This window comes from Pleurodeles waltl, chromosome 8 (assembly GCF_031143425.1).
Source record: "Pleurodeles waltl isolate 20211129_DDA chromosome 8, aPleWal1.hap1.20221129, whole genome shotgun sequence".
NCBI lineage: Eukaryota > Metazoa > Chordata > Amphibia > Caudata > Salamandridae > Pleurodeles > Pleurodeles waltl.
The window spans coordinates 1,440,093,395-1,440,118,209 of NC_090447.1; the positions used below are offsets into that span (position 1 = coordinate 1,440,093,395).

Here is a 24,815-nt window from a genome sequence, read left to right on the forward strand (position 1 = left end):
AACCCAAAAGAGTCATATGTCCTCTTGCTTGCCATTTGCATGCTATGCTTTAGTCCGGAGGGGGTCAGAAAGACTGTTGTCCCCTTCAGTTGGGGTGGAGGGCATAACCATGCCCATGGTGGCAGGCAGCCCTCACCCCTCTATTTAACAAAAAAAACAAAAAAAATTGCTTCCCTGGTGTCTAGTAGCCTTTCTGCTTGCCCTTTCGGGCAGATTGGGGGGGGGGCAATAATCCCCATCTGCCCCAGGTTGGGGGGGGGGGCAGAAAGACTGTCTATTTTGGATAAGGACTGGGGACATTGCCATGCCCATTCTATGCAACCCCTACACTACCAAAAAAAAATAATCCCTGGTGCCTAGTGGGATTTCTGTCCTCCTGGGGAAGGGGCCTGAAAGACGGTGCTGGCATTTTTTAGGTTTGTTTTTTGTTTGGGAGGGGTGGGGGCATTGCAGTGCCCATTCTGGGCAGCCCCCACCCCTAGATAAATAAAGAAAATCCCTGGTGAGTAGTGGGCTTTTCCCAAGGGGCCATCCCCCCTCCCTGATGTCTAGTGGGTGGATCCCTGCTTGGGGATCACCTGCCTGCAATGATCCCCAAGCAGGGATCCACTAGGGAGGGGTACCATTGGAGAGGGGAGATTCTCCCCTTTCCAATGATACCCCTCCCATTTTCCTCAGTGCTCGGGGTGGGGGCGTGGGCGCTGACATAGCCTCCTGAGTGATGAGGTAGTTAAAGTGAAATGAGCTGATCGGCTCATTCTGGGTAATTTCTCTTTCATTTTCACTGAAATTACGTTGGCGCACCATGCGTGCTGATCTTCATTTCAGTGAAAAATAAAAACAGCCTGGGATGCTGGAAAAGCTCTTTCCCTGCTCCTGAGGCTTTTTTTTTAATCAAGGGAAATCCCTCTACTGTAAACAGCTGGGGGATTAGGTGGTCTTGTACAGAGGTGAGCACAGAAGGGGTTAATAACCGGTGAAAAAACCCCAGATCCTATACTAATCAGTTGCGTTCTTCCTCAACTGGAAAAAATATAGAAACAGAAGCCCCTTTTTTTTAATACTTTGTTCAGAAGAGCGCCGATTTCAGTATAGCATCCTGATAGATTTATTGACATCTACTAAGCCTGACCTTTATCCACAATATTTGTTGTTAGATGTCCTTACTTAGGCTTTTTAGCCCCAGGCCCTCACCCTTTTGTGTTAGGTGTTTGGACGTGCAGCCACACTGGTCTGGTGTCTGGTTTTTAGGTTTCTCCTACATAGCACATGTGCTGTGAGATGTATTGTTTACAATTCATTGGGCTTACAACTTGCCCTCAGTATTACATCAGTTTTTTTCGTTGTCACTCTCATTTACAATCTTTCGATTGCTTAGCTCCCATAGGCTTCCTTTCCTTTCTTGGGTTAGCTCCATTCTGGAGGATGGACTAAGTACATGTGCTCCTCCTCTTCTGTTTTCAACTCACTATTTATTTTATTTTATAAGCATTTTGGTATTGTTCCTGGATGTGCAATATGCTTTCCTACTTTTAAGACCGGCACACAGGTTCTTATTTATGTTGCTTTCACTCTAGCTGCTGTCTTTACTGACTTACACCAACCATTCTACTCTGCTAGTCTCCTATACGCCACTCCACTATACACCACTCATGCTACACTAGTCTACGTCATTGTGTGCTATGCCGCTGTGCTCTTTCACTCCACTCTACACAGTACCACTCCACTATGCGTCACTCCACGACAATCTATGCAACTCTACACCAGTCTGTGCCAGTTTGCTGTGTGCCACTCTACACCACTCCATTCAGTGCCACTCTAATGCTACTCTACTCTGCCCCACTCTACGCCACTCCTCTCTATTCCATCGCAATCTACTATACGACACTCTATGCAACTCCACTCCATTCTATGCCCCATCACTCCTCGCTACTCGACACCACTTCACTCCACACAATTCCACTCTACAGCACTCTATGCCACTTTATTTCACTGTAGTCTTTGCTACGCTACTCTGCGTCACTCTACATCACTCCACCCCTCTCTGTGCTGCCCCATTCTATGCCACTCCAATTTTTGCCACTGTACACCACTCCATGCTACTCCACCCTACTCTACTCTGCCACTCTACTCTATGCCACTCAACTCTGTGCCACTCTATACCACTCTACACAAGTCAACTCTATTTTGCCATCCATTTTACGCCACTCTGCTCTACTCACTCTAATCTTCGCCACTCCATACAGTACCACTCTATGCCACTTCATTCTACGATACTCCACTGCACTCCACACCATGCTGTGACACTCTATTCTACACTGCTCTACAGCACGCCACTTGCCTACATACAATGCCACGCTATGCCACTCCACACTGCCACTGTACTGCACAGCACCATTTTGCATGTCACTCTATGCCACTCTGCTCTATGCCACTCCACTCTGTTCAACGCCACTCTGTTGCACTCTACTCTCTGTCACTTCATGCTACTCTTTTCAATTCCACTCTCCTGTACCCCACACCATTAACTAAAGATATTGGCAAAGCCCATAGGTATCATGTAGGCCAGGCCTGTTAGCTTTGCGAGTGCTTGTTAAGATGGCCACAATGCCAAATAATGCTGTGTGAGGTTTCCTTGGAGCCTGCATACTTTCCTTGACCTTGCCATTGCAGCAGCAGACTTTCTCCAGTTGATGCTAGTACCTGCAGCCTGCACCTGTCTCGCCCACAACTTCACTTCAGCAGCCTTTCTTAGATTGCGTCTCATCCCGCTACCCTGCACCGAAAAGACCTCAAGGCTCTTTGTTGGCTGGTGTGCAGTCCCTGTTCTCCAGCAGCCAACGCTCTCGGGAGCCCTCCTAAGGATTGTTCGCTGCCCACTCAGGTTGGCTTTCGGCTTGGATCATATTGACTTTTGGCTCTCTCCACCTCACCCTTCATTGCGTGGTCCGAGCAACCCCCACAGCGATGCTGCCAGGCTCTCCTGTCGCAGGCTATGCCCACTTCTCTGCCGGCAGGCTGCCTATGTTTGGCGCCAGTTGTGTCTGTGGGCACAGGATAAACAGGTCACAGGCATAAGATAACTTAAATGAAACTATTCTTGTCATATTTCTTTCGAAGCTCATCTCCACCTGTGCTGTCCCCGATTTATGCTTCTTTTGAATGCCCCGTTTCTTCCTCATACTTCCTGTCCAGAGCCTGGGGCCGGAAGTGGTGTTCAGTGTCCTGTCCGGGGACGACCTGGGTGGACTCCACTGCAGAGTCCTAGTGTCCTGACGACAGGAAACACACAGCCACCTGTCAGGAGAAAGGCGCGCATACATCTGAAAAACAAGACAACAAATAGCCAGAGTCGCTATGCGTCTTAAAGCTGACGTAATATTGTCCTGAGATTTAAGTTTAGCAGTTGTAAACTCTTTCAAATTAATGTAATTGTATTATAAAATGCGCACGGGCAGGCAAACATATTTTAGTTCATAGTAGTTTTCCGAACCGAACACGATTGCCAACCCTCGATAGTAGCTTTGGTTCTTCCTGCCTGGCGCAGACTTCAGCCTGTTAACGCGTCCGTCTATGTCAATTTATACATATTAGGACTCGTTTTAGGCCAATGAATCTTTGGGCCCAGTGGTGAGACACCGTAGGACGAGATAACTGATCAAAACATCAATCAATATGTCAATAACATTATCAACGTTTAACACCAAAATATCTCTTACTATAGACATTAATAAACATTCGGCGCAACCATGACCTTTCAGTCATGAATAACCACACCTTAATGAAGTTTTATGAGTTTTATTCCCTATTGATTACAATCTAGTAGCAAAGGCATTAATCTCAAAGTCAAAAAGCATATAAGCACGATTACAAGATGACAACCACAATAAGCTTTCGATAATGCAAAGATCAATAGCATTGACAATCAGATAGGTATAGGCGGATTATAACACATCGAACTTTCTAAGATACTAGTTCAGCATAGCACCATGTCAGTCACGTCAGTTTGTCAGTCAGAATGAATACCTCGTCTAACCTCTAATTAGCATTAGCATGTTGGGCGTCATGCAAAACAATTTTGAACACCAATTTGGAAAACTTCTAGCTAAGGTCTCTAATAAAACATACAGCAGTTGGTACCTAGAAAGAAAGGCAAAATGAATTTTCATTAGCAATTATATAATTACCCTCCTCTGATTAAGTCAGCATTCAGGATCAGTCTTCGTCTTCAGGACATCAGTTAGATCGCCGTCAGTCTATCTAAGTTAGAGGCAAGAGACACTCTCCTCATAAGGAGAGGAGTGTAAGGGGCAGCAATATGGGCAAGGATGGTTTGTCTAAGTCTCAAATCACAGAATAGTGTGACAGAGTTTCGGGATGTAATTGATATCATTCCCTACCTAATGGACGATTATTTCCTGTGTCATGTTTTTTTTTTATCCCTTTCTCGTGTTTCATTCCCCCAAAATTCTATTGGTTAGTCAATACACCCCATCATTGTTAACCTATCAAATTATACATTAAGTATTGCATTTGTCATCTCTCGATATTGTCCTGTCTTCTGATTGGTCTTCATAATTGGCTTTCCGTAGGTGGCATATCCGGGGTTACTTCATCATCTTGGCACACGTCTCGGGTTAAAAGTTCTCTTTCCCTCGTCTCATTGTCCTTGGAAGTATCTACAACTGTTTCGAAGCACAATCATTTTATACTAAAAGATGCTAGCATGCGGATGGGAAAATGTCCCCATGTTTCAAACTAATACAGAAAGAACAATAGCTAAGTCATGGTCGTTTGCAAGTCCGCACACTGAAGAGACAGGAAAAATACGCCTTTAATATGAGAGCTACACAGCTTTTGCTTGTCTCATGCTAACTTAAGACATACGAGTTCTAATGAATGCAGTTTTATACGTTTTAATGTGCTCAGTTAGGCAAACTATAAACGATTATTTCTTATAGTTGACATTAGTTTATACATGAACGATTTTCCATATTTATGAATACGCTTTTAATGAATGTTTATTAATACAGCATTGTTAGACATAAGCATTTCACGTCTATAATATGTAATATCAAAATACGCTCTCTCAGTCCCTCCTCTGATGACGCTCGTCATCACAAATCTTCCAGGTCTTAATTTTTCACTTTACGCATAATGCGCATTTCAACATCTTTTCCTTTATGTGAGCTTTCCCATATTTCATTAAACATTTTCTCTCTTTCACTTTCTTCGTTTCTTTTTGTTCTATTAGCCAAATTTCTCTTCACTTTATCATTAATTTTGCATGCTCCCCAAAATCCCAGTAAACAGATCAGAACAATTAATAATCCCATCATAATTTTTGCAAGTACCCCATTCCAAATGTTGGTAAACCAGCTTCCCACTCGGGCAATTCCCTTTCCAAATTTCTCCCAAACACCAAGTTCTTTTAGATCCTTCAAATCTGTACTATCTCTAGTCAGGTTAGTAAGCATGCTTCTAATTTTCTTACTATTATCAGGTATATACGAGCAACAATGTCGCTCATTAAGCATTTTGCACACACCTCCACTCTTTGCTAAAAGAATGTCTAAAGCAAGCCGGTTTTGAAGAGTCATAGCTCTTTCTGCAGCAAGTTCAGTATCCATCAGAAGTATAGCTCCTGTAAAATTTGTCAGCATGTTGTCCACAATAGTAGACAACTTTTGAATTTTCATAGAATTTAGAATAACCCCCACTGAAGGGATTATAGCTCCAAATATGTCACCAATGACAGCCGCCACTGATTCTCGTTTTTGTCTGGTATGTTGTAATTCAGACGTTTTAGGTAGTTGTTTTAAGTCATCAATCTGGTAAATCTTTGGGAATATTATTCCCAAATAACATGTCCCATACCATCCCTTAGGGAGACGGTAATATGCATTTAACCCACAGATGTAATAGATTCCAGGAATCGCTGGGTCTTGTCCATTTAACATAAAGGTCCATTTACTCTGAAACAAAAACACATGCCTACATTCACTCGTTCCCACAAACAAATTATCTTGATCAGATTTTGGTCTATATATACAGAGTCTACCTACGTGTAATGCATCTAAAGCTAACTTGCCTTGTGTTTTAATTTCAGTATAAGCATAATCATTTGCATAAGTGCGTTTTTCTAAACCTTTTTCTAATCTTTCCTTTAATGCTTTGCGTCTATCATCTGTGTGATTTAAAAAGCTTTTCTCTACAGGAGACAGTAAGCATGTTAAATTATTGCGATGTGCATAAGCAGTTCCAAATGTTAGTGTTGGCTCAAAGAATCCTCTAACTAATTTTATATCATGCTCTTTAGCTAACTTATTTAAGAATTCAATAACAGGCACAAAAGAAAACACAACGTCTAAATTTGAATAAAAATATTGCACATGCTCTTGATCATAAAATCTTGTTAGTAGCAAGCTACAACTGATCCCATATGTAAGAGGGAGGCTATGATAAGTAACTCCCTCCTGCACAGATGAAGGAATTTTAGTGCACACATAACAGTCTTTCGCATTCATAGTTTCCACATACTCATTTAGTAGGCGATAGAAAACATTAGTAGAAAGCTCCCCTTTTGGATTAGTTCCCTCATGCAGGTGTTTTGTGTCTTGCTCAAATTTCTCCCATGGTGATAGTTTATTAGTTGTAGTAGTAGTCTCAGGTTTTGAAGTTGCATTAGTAGTTTCACTCTCTTTCCATGGCATTCCTACAATCACTCCCACAATCATTATTGCACATACAGCACCTATCATAAGTCCTAACCAACCACACACTTTACTCCCTTTGTTACTATAAGCCATGTTTGTATAGAATCAAATAGCAGATTTACAATCAACTCTGAGTAGCAAACTCTTTCCGCGTAATTTACAGCGTCTTCACTCACTCCAGGACCCTTTTTTTTGTCAATTCAGGTTAGCAGCTTGTCGTAATCAGGTTTCTATAAGTCAAATCCAGTTTTAATGTCACTTTCCGGTAGTTTTATCTCTTCTCTAAGATTCTTGTTTATTATTTTTCAGCTTTCACAATTTTCGATGTTTTTATCTTCAGTTTTCTTGTTATATTTTCTTCAGGTACCGTAGTACTGTCCTGGTACTTCTCGATCAAAACAGAATGCTAAGAATTCTTATTGCCATTCAGATGTTGTAGCGTATGCCCATTCAGGACCGGTATATCTTCTGTTTGCTATTCTTTTTCTTTTTGTTCTTCGTTCACCTTGCTGTTCTCCTTCACTCAGATCGTCTGCTCTTGAGGTATTGCATTCCTCTATTATTGTTTCATTTGCTATTTCTCTTATTGTAAAGTGTGATTTGTCTGGCCAATTGTCACCTTTGTTCGTCTTACTTTGGCACTTTCCTTCAGTACCTTGGACAGCACCCTCCTCTGATAATATGGTGTTTTCTCCTAATAGGCTTGGAACTCTTTCGGCAGATCTTGATTCGTTCTGATTTGAATTTGCCACTTCTTCGTCTCTCTCTCCTTGTTCGATACTGTATTCAGATTCTGAATTGTATTCGTCTGCTTCTGGGAGAACCTCTCCTTGACTTTGTTCTCCTGCTGCCTTCACGGAGATTGGCACTTCGTCACCTCTCTCGATCTCACTGATAGTTTGAGGGACACGGCTGTTCTCAGCGGGCTCTCCTGTAGTCTCAGATCCTTCTTGACTGATCTCTGACTCTGAGACTTCTCCTCTTGAAGTTGCTGCACCGGAATTTTCAAGTTCCTCTTCAACAGGACACGCTACCCTTTTTGTATGACTGGCATGTATCCAGTTGGGAACCCCGGCACACTTCACAGCAGTGGTGGTCGTCAATATCACTTGATATGGCCCTTTCCAACGCGGCTCAAGACACGATTTTCTTACGTGCTTCTTGACAACCACCCAATCTCCAGCTTGCAGAGAGTGTCCTGGTTCGCCAATTGGTGGTAACATGTTAGCTTCCACCTGGTGAGAGAAAGAGCGAATCACGTCAGCCAAACTTTTGCAGTAATCCAACACCATATCATCTGTAATATTCACTAGTGCATTTGCAGGTACTGCCGGTAACCTCATTGCTCTGCCCATGAGGATTTCATGTGGGGACAATCCTGTTTTCTTATCTGGCGTGTTTCTCATAGACATCAGCACTAGAGGTAATGCATCTGGCCATTTCATGTTTGTTGCTGCACACATTTTTGCTATTCTTGATTTCAAAGTACCATTCATCTGCTCGACTAGTCCTGAAGCTTCAGGGCGATAGCTACAATGCAGCTTTTGTTCAATGTTGAGTGCGGCACACAGAAGTTTAATCACCTCATTGTCGAAATGTCTTCCCCTATCTGATTCTATAGAAACCGGAAACCCTAACCTGGGTATTAATTCTCTGAGTAATAGTTTTGCAACTGTAAGACTGTCATTCCTACGTGTGGGATATGCCTCAATCCAATGGCTGAAAACACACACAATCACCAACACGTATCTCAGACCTCCGCAAACAGGCATTTCAATGAAATACATTTGTATCTTATTAAATGGACCACCAGCTCTCCCAATGTGGCTCAAAGTTACCACAGTTCCTTTTCCAGCGTTCATCTGTTGACAAATGACGCACCTGTGGCAAGTAATTTCTGCGGCATGTCTGAATTTTGGATTGAACCAATCAATCTTAAATGATCTGATCATGGCATCTCTTCCCAAATGTGCCTGCCCATGATACAATCGGGCAAATTGTGACAGAAGACTGTTTGGCAACACTAGTTTTCCCTCTCCTGATACCCAAATATCGTCTGCTCTCTGTACACACTGCATTTTCTGCCATGAACGTTTTTCTTCCTTACCAACGTGGCTTTGTAGTGTCTTTAATTCGTCTAAAGTATCAACCACTTGTAATGCTAGACTTAAGGCTGTGTCATTCTCAGGTTGTGGTAACAGTTCCCATTGCTCTTTAAAAGATATACAGTTCAATGCACAAAATCTGGCAACTTGGTCTGCATAACCATTCCCCATTGACACAAAATCTTGTGATCTGGTGTGAGCACTGCATTTCACCACAGCAATTTCAAAAGGTAACTGAATCGCATGTAACAAATCTCTTATCTGTTCTCCATTTTTCACTGGTGAACCAGAGGATGTTATGAACCCTCTTTGTGACCAGAGTTGACCAAAATCATGTACAATTCCAAGTCCGTATCTGCTGTCTGTATAGATTGTGACCTTTAGATTTACAGCAGCATGGCAGGCTTTTGTGAGAGCTATCAATTCTGCCACTTGTGCAGAAAACACTTTCTCGAGCCAGGAGGCTTCGACTATACCGGATATGGTACATACTGCATAACCAGCTCTCAAGGTTCCTGATGAATCTCTTAGACAGGACCCATCAACGAACATAATGTAATCGTTTTCCTTTAACTGGGTATCTTTTATATCTGAGCGAGGTTTGGTACTGAGCTGAGTTACCTCCAGACAATCATGATCAAACTCTTCCCCATCTTTTATTTCTGTATTCTCAATGGGAAGTAGAGTTGCCGGGTTCAGTACAGTGCATCTTTTCAATGTGACATTTGGTGACCCCAGAATAATTGTCTCATATTTGGTAAGTCGGGCATTTGTCATGTGTTGTGTCTTAGTTCGTGTCAGCAGAATTTCAACAGAATGTGGAACCAATACTGTTAGGGGGTATCCCATCACTATGCCCTCGCATTGTGAAAGGCTTTGACCAACTGCTGCGACTGCTCGCAAACAACCCGGTAAGGCTGCTGCGACAGGGTCCAAAGTAGCTGAAAAATATGCTACTGGGCGATTTGCATCTCCATGGACCTGTGTTAAAACAGACAAAGAACAAGCATCACGTTCATGACAGAACAACAAGAATGGTTTCTCATAATCAGGCATTCCTAATGCTGGAGCTCTGCACATGCACTCTTTCAGCTCCAGAAATGACTCAAGCTCTTCTTTTGTCAATGTGATTTTGTATGGTTCATCCTTAACTTCCTTTCCTGTCAGTTTTGTTAATGGTTTTGAAATGATCGAGAAGTTGGGTATCCACTGGCGACAGTAGCCCACCATTCCCAAGAACATTATGACATCTCTCTTTGTTGTTGGGGGATTCATTTGTAAAACAACTGTTATTCTCTCTTTTGATATTCTTCGAGACCCTTTTTCAATCAGATGCCCCAAATATTTTACTTCTTTTTGGCAGTACTGCAGCTTTTTAGGTGATACCTTATGTCCGTTTTTCCCTAAATGATTCAATAAAGCAATGGTATCATATTTGCAGCTGTCTTTGGTTTTGGATGCAATCAACAAATCATCAATGTACTGCACAAGAGTCGAATTGTAAGGTAGCACAAGAGGTTCCAAATCCTTCTTCAATATCTGGTTGAAGATGGATGGTGACTCAGAAAACCCCTGGGGAATTCTGCACCAACTGTATACCTTATCCAGGAATTTGAAACTGAACAAAAACTGGCTGTCTTCGTGAAGTGGAATCGAGAAAAACGCTTGTGATAGGTCTACTACGGTAAACCACTCAGCATCACAAGGAACCTGGTACATTATTACTGCTGGGTTGGGAACCACAGGGCAGCATTTTACCACGATTTCGTTTATTTTTCTCAAATCCTACACAATTCGAACTTTCCCACAGGGCTTTCTCAAACCCATAATTGGAGAGTTACACGGACTACTCAGGACTTCTTTCAAAACTCCCTGTCTGAGAAAATCTGCAATTATCTGTGTCACTTTAATAAGGACATCCTGAGTCATGTGATATTGTGACACTTGCGGGAACACTGCATTCGGCTTTATCTGCACCTTGATTGGTTTTACTCCCTTTATTAATCCAACCTCCTTTCCAGTCAAATCCCACACTTTCTCTATCACCGATCCTTGCAGATCAGCAGGTAGATCGATCAAGGTGAACACTGGGAAAAGGGTAATCAGAGGGTAATCTTCATTCATCTCTCCTCCTTCTTCCATAAGCTGACTCTCATCTGCCTCGTCATCACTGTTTGTCTGAACCTCTATTCCACCATCGGAACAGGTAATTGAACATTTGGTTTTGCACAATAAGTCTCTTCCTAACAAGGATACTGGACTTGAATCGCATACAACAAATCTATGCAGGCCCTGGAAATTTCCGATTTCAACCTGCACTGGGTCAGTGATTGGATTAGTCAGGTACTGATTAGCCACACCAACCACTCGTATGGTGCGCCCTGAGAGAGGTAATCTTGGTACCTCTGCACTGCGAACAGTAGAGCGTGTAGCTCCTGTATCAACTAAAAATGAGACTTTGTAGCCCATTACTTTTCCCTCCACATATGGGCCTCTCTGGTCTACCTCTAAGGATGCGGCGAGTCTGCACTCTTCACTGTCTGAGCTATCATCTGACCAGTCCCCATTCATCTCATTTTCACCTCTTAATGGGAATTGTTGTACAGTGTTGTTTTGATTTGTTACTTGACCTGTGACCTGTTGAGGAAGCATCACCTGTTGCTGTCCCATCGGAGCTAGGGGTAACTGCATTTGCTGTCTAGGCACCATAGGGATCTGCTGTTGCATCGGTTGTACTGACACTGTTTGGAAACGCGGCATTTGCATTTGCTGCATAGGTTGCACCCCTGACATTTGCACCAAATTATTTGACAGTTCTGATTCGGGTGTCTCATTCTTGAACCTCGTGAATTTTGCAATGTACCGGCATTTATACTCTGCTGAACTGTACCATCCTGCATTATATTTGGACAATCCCGTTTCCAATGTCCCACGCCCCCGCACGCATGGCATGGTGACATCTTTTTCACTCCTTGACCATCACCTTGAACAACAACATTATTCATGTCCGTACCACGGTTCACAAACCCTCGACCTCTACCTCTCGGCTGTGCCTGAAACACACCATTCAATTGCGGTTGTTGCTGTATCATTTGCTGAACACCATTTCCCTGTATTCCAGCCTGTGCAGCTCTTATCTGCATCACCATCACCTTCTCCTTCAACTTTTTCTGCTTTAACTCAATTTCGTCACTACAGTATTTTGCGTACTGTAATACTTCGTCAATCGGTTTAGCTTGCCAACAAATCAAATGATTTTTAATCATTTGGCTGACCTCCGGTCTCAGCCCTTCGACAAATCTGAACACAAGATGATTCATGTCCTTCGGCTCAATTGTTTCAGTACCACTGTAATGTTTGAATGCCTTCAACAATCTTTCATAATATGCATGTATTGACTCTTTAACCTCTTGAGAGGTCCGGTCAATTTTCTGCCAATCAGTCACCTTCGGCGACACCTTTTGTTTCAAAAACTCAATTACTTTATGATAATATTTCATCACCTCTTCAGAAGGCGCTCCAGTCACTTTATCCCTTGCCGGTTCCCTTGTGGGCCAATCTACCCCTCTCTTGCATTCAAGCCACAAGTCTGGCGGAACAATAATCTCAAACAAGGTATTTAAGTCTTCCCAGAGACACTTCGCAAGCTTCACGAATCTATCTGTCTGTTGATACCACTCGATCGGTTTTTCTCTTAACCTGGGATAATCATTCGTAAAGGACAAAATGTCTCCCCTGGACCAAGGCACATGCACCAAAACACCACCAGCTGTTTCTCTCATAGGTAGGATTTTCACTGTCTCTAAATTTGGTGTGACTGTTGTTTCATTAGATACTGGACTATCTCTTTTCCCCTTATCTCTTTTCTTCATCCATCGGCCTTCCCATTTCTCTAGTGCTCCCCAAATGTGTGCGCTTTGCAGCAGCTCTTTCAAATGTGTCTTCATGCCTGCAGATCTCATGTGCTCAAAATCTTTTGAGTCAAAATCTAATCTGTAACTCCGTTTCAAATGTTTTGTGTTTCCAATGTCAATATTGTATTTGTCTGCCAAATTCGTTAATTTCTGGTGTACTTTGCCTACCTCTTTGGTGATTTTAGGGCATAAGTACCTTAACTCTGCCTCAGTGTAAGACTCCAACCTATTTATTCTATTGTTCCATCCACCAATTCAGCAGCTTCTGCTCCTAGTCGTACTAGATTTAGGTATTCATCGTGTTTCTCTTTCTCAGGATCGATTGCAGCTGTTGCAGCCCTTTGTGATGTGCAAGTTTTCTCTAACCACTCATTTAACTGTTGTACTGTAAAACCCTGCAGTGAAATGTTCCCTGCATGTATCATTGGAGTATATGAGGTATTTGTACTCATAGTTTGGGGAGTCAGGACTCCCAACCCTGCTTGTCGCATTGCCTCAAGAGGTGCCCCTATTGGACTAAGGTCCATTAAGGGTCTTGATTGTTCACAAGCCTGTCCTCTCTGTGTCATTATTTGTGGAGTTATAATAGGCCCTCCTCTTATCGTTTCATGTGTTAGGATTCCCTGTTCACACACCCTTGTTTTCTCCTGTGCATATAACGGCACCGGGGGACCAACTGTAATGGGTAGTGATATAGCGGCAGATGTCTGGCCTGCTCCCAAGCTTCTTGGAGCTTCAACACCATAGGTCTGATCTAATAATCCTGGTGCAGGTTCTTTTAAAGGACCCGCTACTGGGTTATACCCAGGTATCAGTTTTGGCGGTTGTGAAACCAACTGCGGAGTTGACTCAATCTGCATTAACCTTGGCTTTGTATATATCGGGTCTGGCTGCACCACCAAGTTCGTAGTAGTCTCAAGCACTGGAACATCGGGATAAATTCTTTTTATCTGTGGTGGAGGCTGTAACTGTATCGGCGGGTCTGGAGCAGTGGGTACACTGACACCATTCTGTATCAAAGCTGTATCGCTAGTCTGTACTGTATCAGTAACACCCTTCTCTTTCGTCTGGTTCCCAGGATCCAAGCTAGTACTTGGAGCACTGTTGTTCACCGCGTAAGGTGGCGGACGATCATGTAACAGTCTATCCATAAACGCCTCATCATCTGAGTCGTCCTCTTCTTCCCAAGATCTTTTATTTTCTTTGTGTTTGTCTGGTTCTTTGTCAGTTTTGCTAGAAGCTTTCTTTCCCTGTGTTTCCTCTCTCTGGGTTATTGCCGGAAACAGCTTCAACCCATCCACTATTCCTCGTCTCCACATTTTGTTCTCAATATCCCATCTAGCCTCTGCATAGGATTTTTCTGCTCTTGTCAATCTCCTGTGAAATCTTTCTTGTCTATGTTTAAGAGCCATCAGTTCCCAAATTGCCAAAGCCTCATATTATGCTGGACGAGGAGGTGGTTGCTGTGTACTTAACATCCACCTCAGATTTTCTAACACCTTTTGATTAAACGTTCCATGTTCAGGAAACGCTAGACACCCTTCTTTCTCTGTTAGTTTGCGCCATTGTTTTATCCATAAACACGGTGCAACACCCTTTTCCTCCATAACCGTGTAAGCTGGTGTACCCTCAGGTGGTGTAGGTTCCCCATCAGTTGCAACGATATACGCATCTCCTTTCAATGCGCTTTTGAATGCCTTAACAAAATTCATTTTATTTTATATTTACTCAGAAAACGGTTTAGTTCCCAGGACACTCTTCACCTACCCTTTGCTCAATCTATTGCCTCTCACGGACGGCAGCCAATCCGTGCGCGACCCCTCTCGACATCTGACCTATCCCAGCGCAGCACCACTGACGTCACACTCACACACTCTGCAGCTGACAAAGTGTTGCGGCTTGTCCACAACTCACTAACTCCTTACAACTCATACAAAACTAATGCAAAATATTGCTAGCACTTAAATGACAACATAAATCTGTCGGTTCACTACAGGAAGGGTAACACATTCGCTTCAGAACTTTACAGAGATTTCACTTGAAGCCTCGGCCGCTACTCTCTCCTTCTCAGTTCCCTCATACGCAAGTAGAATTCGACCTGCAAATCCTACTCTCGACTTGTCAATGACTCCTTCTAGTGCACTTTAGAACTTGTCAAATCTCCATCGAAGGTTACACACATGCATCATAACTCGAAACTCGACCTGTCAACCACGCCCGATTGACCTATTAAACCGCACAGATTACAACATAAACCATTTTAACATCATACTCCGGAGTCTTAGACCTCAATAGGCCCGTATACAACAACCAACCACATGGATAATTTTGAGCAACAAGCGCTGCATTCACATGAAGTACGCCGACTTCCCTACTCTCATGCTGTGGAGTATGCCCACTCCTTCTAAACAACACTTAATTTGGCCTAATCACACTCAAATATTCACAATCACCTGCAAAAGTGCATAAGATTTAATAAGCGCAAAGGACCCTAACCACACATACTATGGCGCCGAGAACATTCCCAACTCATTTAGGCAGGCTCCGAGATCCCGGGAAAGCCCATGGCAGATCTAGCAACTCATCATCTTTCCAATTTGCATTATCACAAGAAAACAATTGAACAGTGAAAACTCCGTCCTAGGGCCCCCAAGGGCCAAACCGTACTCTGCTACCAGAACTGTTAACGCGTCCGTCTATGTCAATTTATACACATTAGGACTCGTTTTAGGCCAATGAATCTTTGGGCCCAGTGGTGAGACACCGTAGGACGAGATAACTGATCAAAACATCAATCAATATGTCAATAACATTATCAACGTTTAACACCAAAATATCTCTTACTATAGACATTAATAAACATTCGGCGCAACCATGACCTTTCAGTCATGAATAACCACACCTTAATGAAGTTTTATGAGTTTTATTCCCTATTGATTACAATCTAGTAGCAAAGGCATTAATCTCAAAGTCAAAAAGCATATAAGCACGATTACAAGATGACAACCACAATAAGCTTTCGATAATGCAAAGATCAATAGCATTGACAATCAGATAGGTATAGGCAGATTATAACACATCGAACTTTCTAAGATACTAGTTCAGCATAGCACCATGTCAGTCACGTCAGTTTGTCAGTCAGAATGAATACCTCGTCTAACCTCTAATTAGCATTAGCATGTTGGGCGTCATGCAAAACAATTTTGAACACCAATTTGGAAAACTTCTAGCTAAGGTCTCTAATAAAACATACAGCAGTTGGTACCTAGAAAGAAAGGCAAAATGAATTTTCATTAGCAATTATATAATTACCCTCCTCTGATTAAGTCAGCATTCAGGATCAGTCTTTGTCTTCAGGACATCAGTTAGATCGCCGTCAGTCTATCTAAGTTAGAGGCAAGTGACACTCTCCTCATAAGGAGAGGAGTGTAAGGGGCAGTAATATGGGCAAGGATGGTTTGTCTAAGTCTCAAATCACAGAATAGTGTGACAGAGTTTTGGGATGTAATTGATATAATTCCCTACCTAATGGACGATTATTTCCTGTGTCATGTTTTTTTTTATCCCTTTCTCGTGTTTCATTCCCCCAAAATTCTATTGGTTAGTCAATACACCCCATCATTGTTAACCTATCAAATTATACATTAAGTAATGCATTTGTCATCTCTCGATATTGTCCTGTCTTCTGATTGGTCTTCATAATCGGCTTTCCGTAGGTGGCATATCCGGGGTTACTTCATCATCTTGGCACACGTCTCGGGTTAAAAGTTCTCTTTCCCTCGTCTCATTGTCCTTGGAAGTATCTACAACTGTTTCGAAGCACAATCATTTTATACTAAAAGATGGTAGCATGCGGATGGGAAAATGTCCCCATGTTTCAAACTAATACAGAAAGAACAATAGCTAAGTCATGGTCGTTTGCAAGTCCGCACACTGAAGAGACAGGAAAAATACGCCTTTAATATGAGAGCTACACAGCTTTTGCTTGGCTCATGCTAACTTAAGACATACGAGTAATAATGAATGCAGTTTTATACGTTTTAATGTGCTCAGTTAGGCAAACTATAAACGATTATTTCTTATAGTTGACATTAGTTTATACATGAACGATTTTCCATATTTATGAATACGCTTTTAATGAATGTTTATTAATACAGCATTGTTAGACATAAGCATTTCACGTCTATAATATGTAATATCAAAATACGCTCTCTCAAGCCTAATGCCTTGGGTGAGTTACGCATGCGCTGTTGCATGGGAAGGTGTGTGTGTTTTTGTTTCACGACTGTTGTGTTGCTCTTGTTTGCAGATCAATCACTCGGATAACAACAAGAATCGCTACGACGGATGGCCAGCAGAGATCCAAATAGAAGGCTGCTTACCGAAAGATTTAAAATAAAATTGTTCAAAGTGAAAGCTTCTCGAAGATGTATTTGTTTGTTTTATCATGAATCCCCTGGCACGGTTAAAATGTTCACCAAGATGTAATATAATACTAATGATTACTTATTCAAGAAATATGTAAATATTTTAATCACGTTTGGTACTATTTACTGCAATTTTATTATTTGGGGCCATTATGCAAAGAAGGGAACAAACCCCGGGTCTGGACTGATGCCTGCTTTGGTTGCTTGTAAATTAACTGCTTAGAAAATAAAACATGTTTTGGTAAAGGTAATCGTTTTGGCGTTCGTATAGTAAAAAGGTTATTTCACGGTTTATTAACACAAAAAAGTGGCACAAAGTGCCCGCAGTGGTGTAAAGTTTCCTTGTCACAACACAACACAGAAAAGGTGACACAGAAAGAGAGTTGGAAAAGGTATGGCACAGTGACCAAAGGACCAGGTACTAAGTGCCATGGCTGTGGAGTGGAAGGTACATGGGCTGAAGAAGGATGGCAAGGGTGTGCAAGTTAAATGTATCTGAAGCTTTTTATAAAAACTCATACAACTAAAGATCATTACAAAGCTTTGTGGGTTGGAGTTGATAGCTGGAAAAACCATTCAGGAGCAGGCGCTTCTAGGAAAGGGTAGAGGTGAATCGGGAGCCAACTCCTGGAGGAAAAGGCGAGTCTTCATTGATTTCAGAAGTATCTGATGTTGGCAACATTGTACAGATGCAGGGAGTTTCAAAGGGAAGAGTCTTGACGATGGAGAAGGCCAATGTAACCTTAATGGGAGCTGTGTAAGCTAGTTCTGGAAGACCACCCTTAGGTGTCTGGTTGGAGAGCGTTGGATGAGTAAGCTGGAAAGACAGTTCCAAGCGATGCTCTACAAAGTTTGTGTACGAGTCAAAAAACTTTAAATTCAGCCCTTTATTTGATGAATAGCCAGTGAAGCATTGCTGGGAAAGTACTTGCACCAGGTCTAGCACACTGGAACAAATGGCAGAGGCATAGCACAGTACTTCTTCATACATAGTCTGTGATAGAGGGTGCATCAGACCCTGTGCTCAGAAATACTTGTGTCCCTTGAACAAGCACAGTAAGCTACTTCTTCCATATGCAGTCTGTGTCATTGGGCGCACCAGATCATTGCCCAGAGTCGCAGTAAAGTACTGCTGCATACCTCCGGCTTTTACAGTCCAGTACTGAGGAGCCCCTAGAACAGACAGTGAGAAGTACTTTTTCATATGGATGCTGCAACTGTGGATGCACCAGACCAGTGCACAAAATCCAGTGGTACATACACAGTAAAGTACCTCTGCATACCTCTAGCTTTGACTGTCCTGGTATCAAACCCATTGCTAATTATCCCTTTGCACAGACACAGATGGTAGAGTATCTTTCAAGCCCCAGGAAGAAACAGAGGCATCATCAGCTCCATTGCTCAGGATCCCCTGGCACAGACACAATAATGCATCACTGGCTACACAGACTGTGACAGTGCTAACACCATGTCTAGTTCCTTTGCCAACGGTAAATGTATAAACACACACACTGAATGATTTATCGGAGAGCACTGACCCCTGGCAGTGAAGAAACTGGTTTGGGCTTCAGTACGCACCTGGCCAGCTCACCTACATAGCTGCCACGTTTTCAGGGTACTTGTGCGTGATATTTCAATGCTTTATGAATGACACTTTAAGTGCCACTTTATTGCACGTAGTAGTGAGACATATCAGATTATCTAGAAAGTCCTTTAAAAGGTTACATCATTGATGAAATGCTTATTCGAGGTCATTAGTCTATCCTTTTCTGAACATGATATGGGTTACCTAGCATTTATGGTACCTCAATGATCTGCCTCCTGTGTTCCTCTGGGTCCTGTGTTGGTAGATGATTTCTGGCGAGGACCTTAAGCGTCAGTCATGTGTTGTCCAAGCAAACAGGTACATCACACACATTTGCAAAAGTCGACCATTCCACATAGACTTTCAAATGACAGTGTCCTTGTGTGATAAGTACAATAAGACCCACACGCTTCAAATGTAAGCTAGGGAAGAGAAGGGATCCTTGTTTTTTCTCGGAGAGTTGGCAGGCCTTTGGCTAAAATTACAGACATGTTGCAAAAATTGATGAGTGAATCGAAAAGAGGATATCATCCTGTTCAATTGAGCGTTTTACCACAACCGCATTCACAGTGTGGATTTATAGCTGAAATGGGTGGAGTCTGAGGTTTGGCAGCTTGGGTCCCAATAACTACAGTCTGTTGCCTACGGACATCCATTAATTCCTGCATTATTTATAGGTATATGCTACACCCAGTGTAAGTAAGGGGTGATCCCCTCCAGGCCATCCAGGTTTGTCCCTAGAACATTAACTAACCCATTTTACCAGAACTACGTAAATTGACTGCATAGGGTAACTCCAACTGTTGCTAATATATAATACATGACTATTATTCGCCTGTGGATTTCCCCCCAATCACTTCCGAGTGGAGTCTAAAGGTCTACCATAGCAGCATTTCATTAGTCTGTGCCCGCTGGTAAACTTTGGCACTCCTAAACCAGACTTATCAGGACTTCTTGCTGCCATTGCGCAGCCACGCGTTACCCTTCGCTGCTCCCTAGGTGAACTCTCTAGAGTATTTCTTCTGACTCCCAGTAACTGGTGCACTCCTTTGGGTCATTTCTCTGTCTCCTGTGTAGTGATTACAAATCATTACTTCTGGCTGCGTCTCTCCTGTGCAGCCCTGCCAGATACGCATCACCGCTTCAGCTTTGTATACTAAGATCACCTACCAAGGCTGGTGTATACATTATGCCGACGGGTTCTCTTATGGCAATTGGAGAACCTGGGCAATTGCCTGCCTTATCCAGGAACATGCCGAGGGCTGCTCTTTTATCACACCCGGGTGGGTCCCACAGGGACCCCTCAAATAGAGACCATAAAAAATTAGGTAAAGTACATGCATTGTTTTTCAGTACTTGTACTGCTACTACATGCCTGGACGCAGCATCCCAAGACAATAGCACCACTCTGGTCACTCACTCATGACACCAAAACACTTCCCACATATTCCATACTGTAACTTAGCAATCTTCCAAACAAGCACTCTCCCCAGAATTAGCATACTTCCTGACTGCTAATGGGCTCTGAGACTTCATCAGAGATAACATGCTATTAAAACAAGGCAGTACTCCAAGTAACAACTGCAAACTCAATAACCTCAAACGATTGCACTTCTACCCTCTTCAGTAATGTTGGCCTGTTAAGGATATCTAAGTCTACACTACAGCTTGTAACAACCAAATGAAAATCTGCCATGTCTATAGCTAAGATTGGACGACACATGGCCTGATAATTTGTTTGACAAACAGAGTGACAACTCTGGTTTTCCTTATGCTTAATGAAATCACTCTTGGTGTGATGCACACCATATAATTTGCAATGCAAGATAAATTGCAACATCCAAATCCGCCTAAATCTGCATGAAATAATGTTATAACCACAAGGACCACAAAGTTGCTGATGTTGTGAGGCCACATAGCGAAGCATGTTACTTATTTACAAAGTGCTTCAACACCTGTTTTGGGATTAAAACCACTATATTAATATACCTGCCATACCATTTCATTTCACAAGTGCAAGATAATCTGCAGTGGTGCCTTAAAGGTGCAGGTTGTACAGTTTCTATGTAGTGGTAAGGCACATCTTTGTAAGCACATTCCAGAAAGGAGAAAACAAAGACTGCTTACAGAACATATCACACCTTTTATTACTTTAGAATCATTGGAGCATGCTATTGAGTAGCTGTGAAAGGTAATCCAAAGGAGTAAGATAAAATGTTGAAGGGCGAGGGAGGTTTTAAGAGTGGACAATCCCATTGAGGTCCATGGAAAGCATCTCACTTATCTAGAAGACAAGAATGAGTCCAAGGAGGGTGACACTATCCAAATGAGAATGAGATGCTGAGCTTCTGGCTGTGTTATGGCTTCTTGTCTCCATTTCCAAGCCTGCTGAATTCTGATACAGTATAGTATAATTTGCTTCCGGCAATAATATTTATTGTATGCTACCCCTGTGTAGGTACGTTTAACTCTTAATACATCTAGATTTTATAGACACTCGTTTTAATAAGATTGTGGAGGCAGTAATACTGCTTACAACTTTATCCAAAATCATAATTAACATTTTGAAAGTAAAGTAGTTTGCAAGTATCTTCATTAAAAGCTTCACCCACAGAAAAAGCCAAACATTGTGTCAAAAATATTTTGATGTCAAAAAATATCTTCAGACAGAATACTGATCACACAACTATAATTTTTAAGTCGGTTATTCTTTTTTTTAAATAGTTGTAAATACTTTTTCAAATCTCTGTTGATTTTAATTAGCTTTTGTGTTATACGTATGTACTATTTTAATGTTCAGCATGTGTTAATTATTTTTAATTAGTTTTAGTGGTTTGGTAATATATTACGTTTTTTTACAATATTAACTCTTTATTGAATTTTCTTTAAGAACATTGGGTCAGCATGGGCCCTTGCATTCAGAACATATGACAGTAGGCATAGCAGCAGTACTAGTCAGTGTTACAGCATTGCATATCCCGGAAACATGAAATATGATAGTCATCTTGTCCAAGTCCCAGTTCCCTTCTACCCCACCTCCCTGGCATCTAGTGCCTCTATTATTATCTAATGCCCCCATGGATCCCCATTAGATTTTCTGTCACCCATGGCCTGTCTGGTCATGGCTTTAGATGTATTCCTCATTCCTCAGCCAAACCATTCGATATTTTGTAATACTTTTTGGACACTCCTGTGCCTTGTAAATGCGTTGTTCCAGCCCCATACAGAAATCCATGCCTTTTGCCCAACCTTCTACCGAGGGGACAGCCACCTCCTTCCATGCCTTTGCAATATCTACCTTAGCAATTACAAGACCCAGCCACACGACTGCCCTTTCATATTGTGTGCCTCCAATATCATTTGCGATATGTAAGAGCACTAATTTAGGGTCCCCTGGGACACTCCAGCCCATTACTTCTTCTAACCTCCCCAGGACTCCACCCCAAAAGCGAGAGGGGACGGAGCAGTGCCATATGTTACGTTTTTAAAAAAAAAATTCCCTCAACTTTTTTAGTGGACTCTTCGGTTTGTGGAGGAAGATGGTGGGGAGTTTTTTTTTATATTTATGTCTAAATTGCTTATATTTTTTTATAAGTTGAATTTGCTAGTTTGAAAATTATGTATCATGTGTTTTAATTACCTAATACATTATTTTAAAATATGACCTCTTTTTATTTTAACTGGTTGATTAGATAATTGATTTTGGTAATTATTTAATCAAATCATTTTAGTGTTTTTTTCTTAAATAGTGTGCATTGTGATTTTCGTTTCTATTATTAAATTAATTAGTTGAAAACTTAGGGTTATACAGTGGGGAGTTTGTTCAATTTTATGTTTTTAATTTTTAATTCATATAATATTTAATTATAATTTTATGTTTACTTTTCCATTACATTTGGGTGTTTCGGGGCATATTGAAAAGCCTCTTTGTGCAGGGCAGCTCAGCAAGTGACCTTGTTGGCCAGCCCTGTGCCACAGGGAAACAGCAGAAATGCACCGTATTTACAAGACACAGTGCATATCTGTCCTTTCCCCCTGTGCTGGTGCACAGATTGCCGCCTAGCTCCAACGCAGGCAACCTTGCACCATGGTGCAAGGGTACGTGCGTGGTCAGCAGGATTGTTTTAGGAAGACCTTCCTGCACAAAATCAATACAGAGAGGCGTTTTCCTCTTTCTATGTGTACTGCAGAATGCAGCACATTTGGAAAGAGGAAACAATGGGGGAGAAATAAATATATTTCTCCTCGCTGCTTCACCCTTTGGCGGTTTTGGCCCTCTCCCAGGTTTACAGATTCTTGTTAATCTGGGAGTGTGTCAATACCCATGGGTGTTGCGTGGGAACACCCACCACAGTGCCAATGGTACGCCTCCCGGATGCAATGTAAGGCAATGTAGAGACTTGCACAGCATTGTCCTACACCATATCTACAAGGCCAGGAAAGGACAATCAAAGTGGCTTTGCGTGGCCTTGTAGATTTGGGTATGCAATGTGCGCCATCGGTGCATCACAAAAAGTGATGCACCAGCAGCACCCTGGGCTTGTAAATAAGCCCCTAAATTATTTCGTTTATGTAATCTTAAAAACATTATTTTGTATATGTTTGTGGTCTTATACTTTGTTTCTTAATTTTATGTATATGTATCTCATTTTGGATTAATTTAGGATTGGGAAAAGTAAATTTGAGATTTTAAAAGTTTACCATATTCCCACAGAATAGACAATCTGTCCTCTCCAAAATCCATCACATTCCCTACTGTTGCTCAGTTTGGAGTGGGAATAGTAAAGCTGACCCTTCTGAAGTCCAGCACTTTCTTTACAGAGTGAACAGTGAATCTAACCCCAGCAAAGTCCAGCATTTTCACTATTGTTGCTTATGTTGGAGTGGAAAAGTAAATCTGACCCCGTGTTTTAATTTTATGTATAAGTATTTCATTTTATATTAATTTAAGACTGGCAAAAGTAAATCTGAGCTTTCCAAAGCCCAACACTTACCAATTGTTACATATGTTGAAGTGGGAATATTAAACCTAACTGCTCCACTGTTCAGCAATTTCTCTATTGCTGCTTACATTGCATTGGGAAATAGTAAGTCTATCCTCTCCAAAGTCCAACATGTTCCCTACTTTTGCTTACGTTGATATGGGAATGATAAATTCAACCGCTCCTAAGTCCATCATTTTCCAAACTGTTGTTTATGTTGTAGTGAGAATAGTAAATAGAACCACTCCAAAGACTAACACTTTCCCTATTGCTGGGCAGGTTGGAGTAGGAGTTGTGAGTTTGACCACTCAAAGTTTCATATTTTAAATCTGATTTCTTTGAAAACTGTTTAAGTATATATTTTTGATTTAGGTTTAAAGGTTAGTTTATTGTAAAAAAAAATATTTAATTTTTATAATCATTTTATTATTAGTAAATTATTTTTATATTGTTATTGGAATTGTGTACAGTTTAATTTGTAATGTTTATAATTATAACTGCTGTTAATATTTTTCCATATTTTGATTAAAAAAATTAATGTTGATGTTTTAAAATGTTTATTTTTCTTGCAATTATATTAAAGTATAGTTGTTTTTGTTTTGAATTATACATTTTTGATTTAAAGTATGATACAATTATTTTTTTAACCTATTATTTTTAAAAGTTGCCGTTGCTTATGTTATCAGATGTGCCAGGGGAAAATATGTTGCAAATGGCTAAATGTCCAAAAAAAAAGGTGGATGTAGACACTGATGTGTTTCTTTAAAAGGGCAATTCTTTAAACATTTCTCTGTCCCATTTCTTAGTGCTGAACCTAGATGTCAGGATGTGGTTTCTTTAACAGGTCAGAGGCTATTTTCCCATGGAGATCTAACACATTTTCAGAACCATGGCGTTGTTTAAAAAAAGTGATTTGGTCACTGAAACAAAATGGAAACATTGGCCTGCAATGGAGGAGACACTCCCAAAACAGAGACAGGGCTTTGCTTACTAAAATAATATCCCATGTCCAACATATTGATCATAAGTCCATCCATGCGGCAAGCGAGCTACATTGATGCTGTTTAGAAAATGCTCAAGAGTTGA

At 41.5% G+C, this 24,815-nt stretch overlaps 1 protein-coding gene across 1 annotated transcript in view; it reads left to right on the top strand.

Annotated features, from left to right (window-relative positions):
- Positions 1-17,413, top strand: part of FAM3B (FAM3 metabolism regulating signaling molecule B) — a 272,157-nt gene extending 254,744 nt beyond the window's left edge. The window contains exon 8 of the mRNA XM_069202590.1: positions 17,045-17,413. Coding sequence (XP_069058691.1) covers positions 17,045-17,134 — 90 coding nt within the window. The 3' untranslated portion in view covers positions 17,135-17,413. The remainder of the gene's footprint in view (positions 1-17,044) is intronic.
- The last annotated feature ends 7,402 nt before the right edge of the window (positions 17,414-24,815 follow it).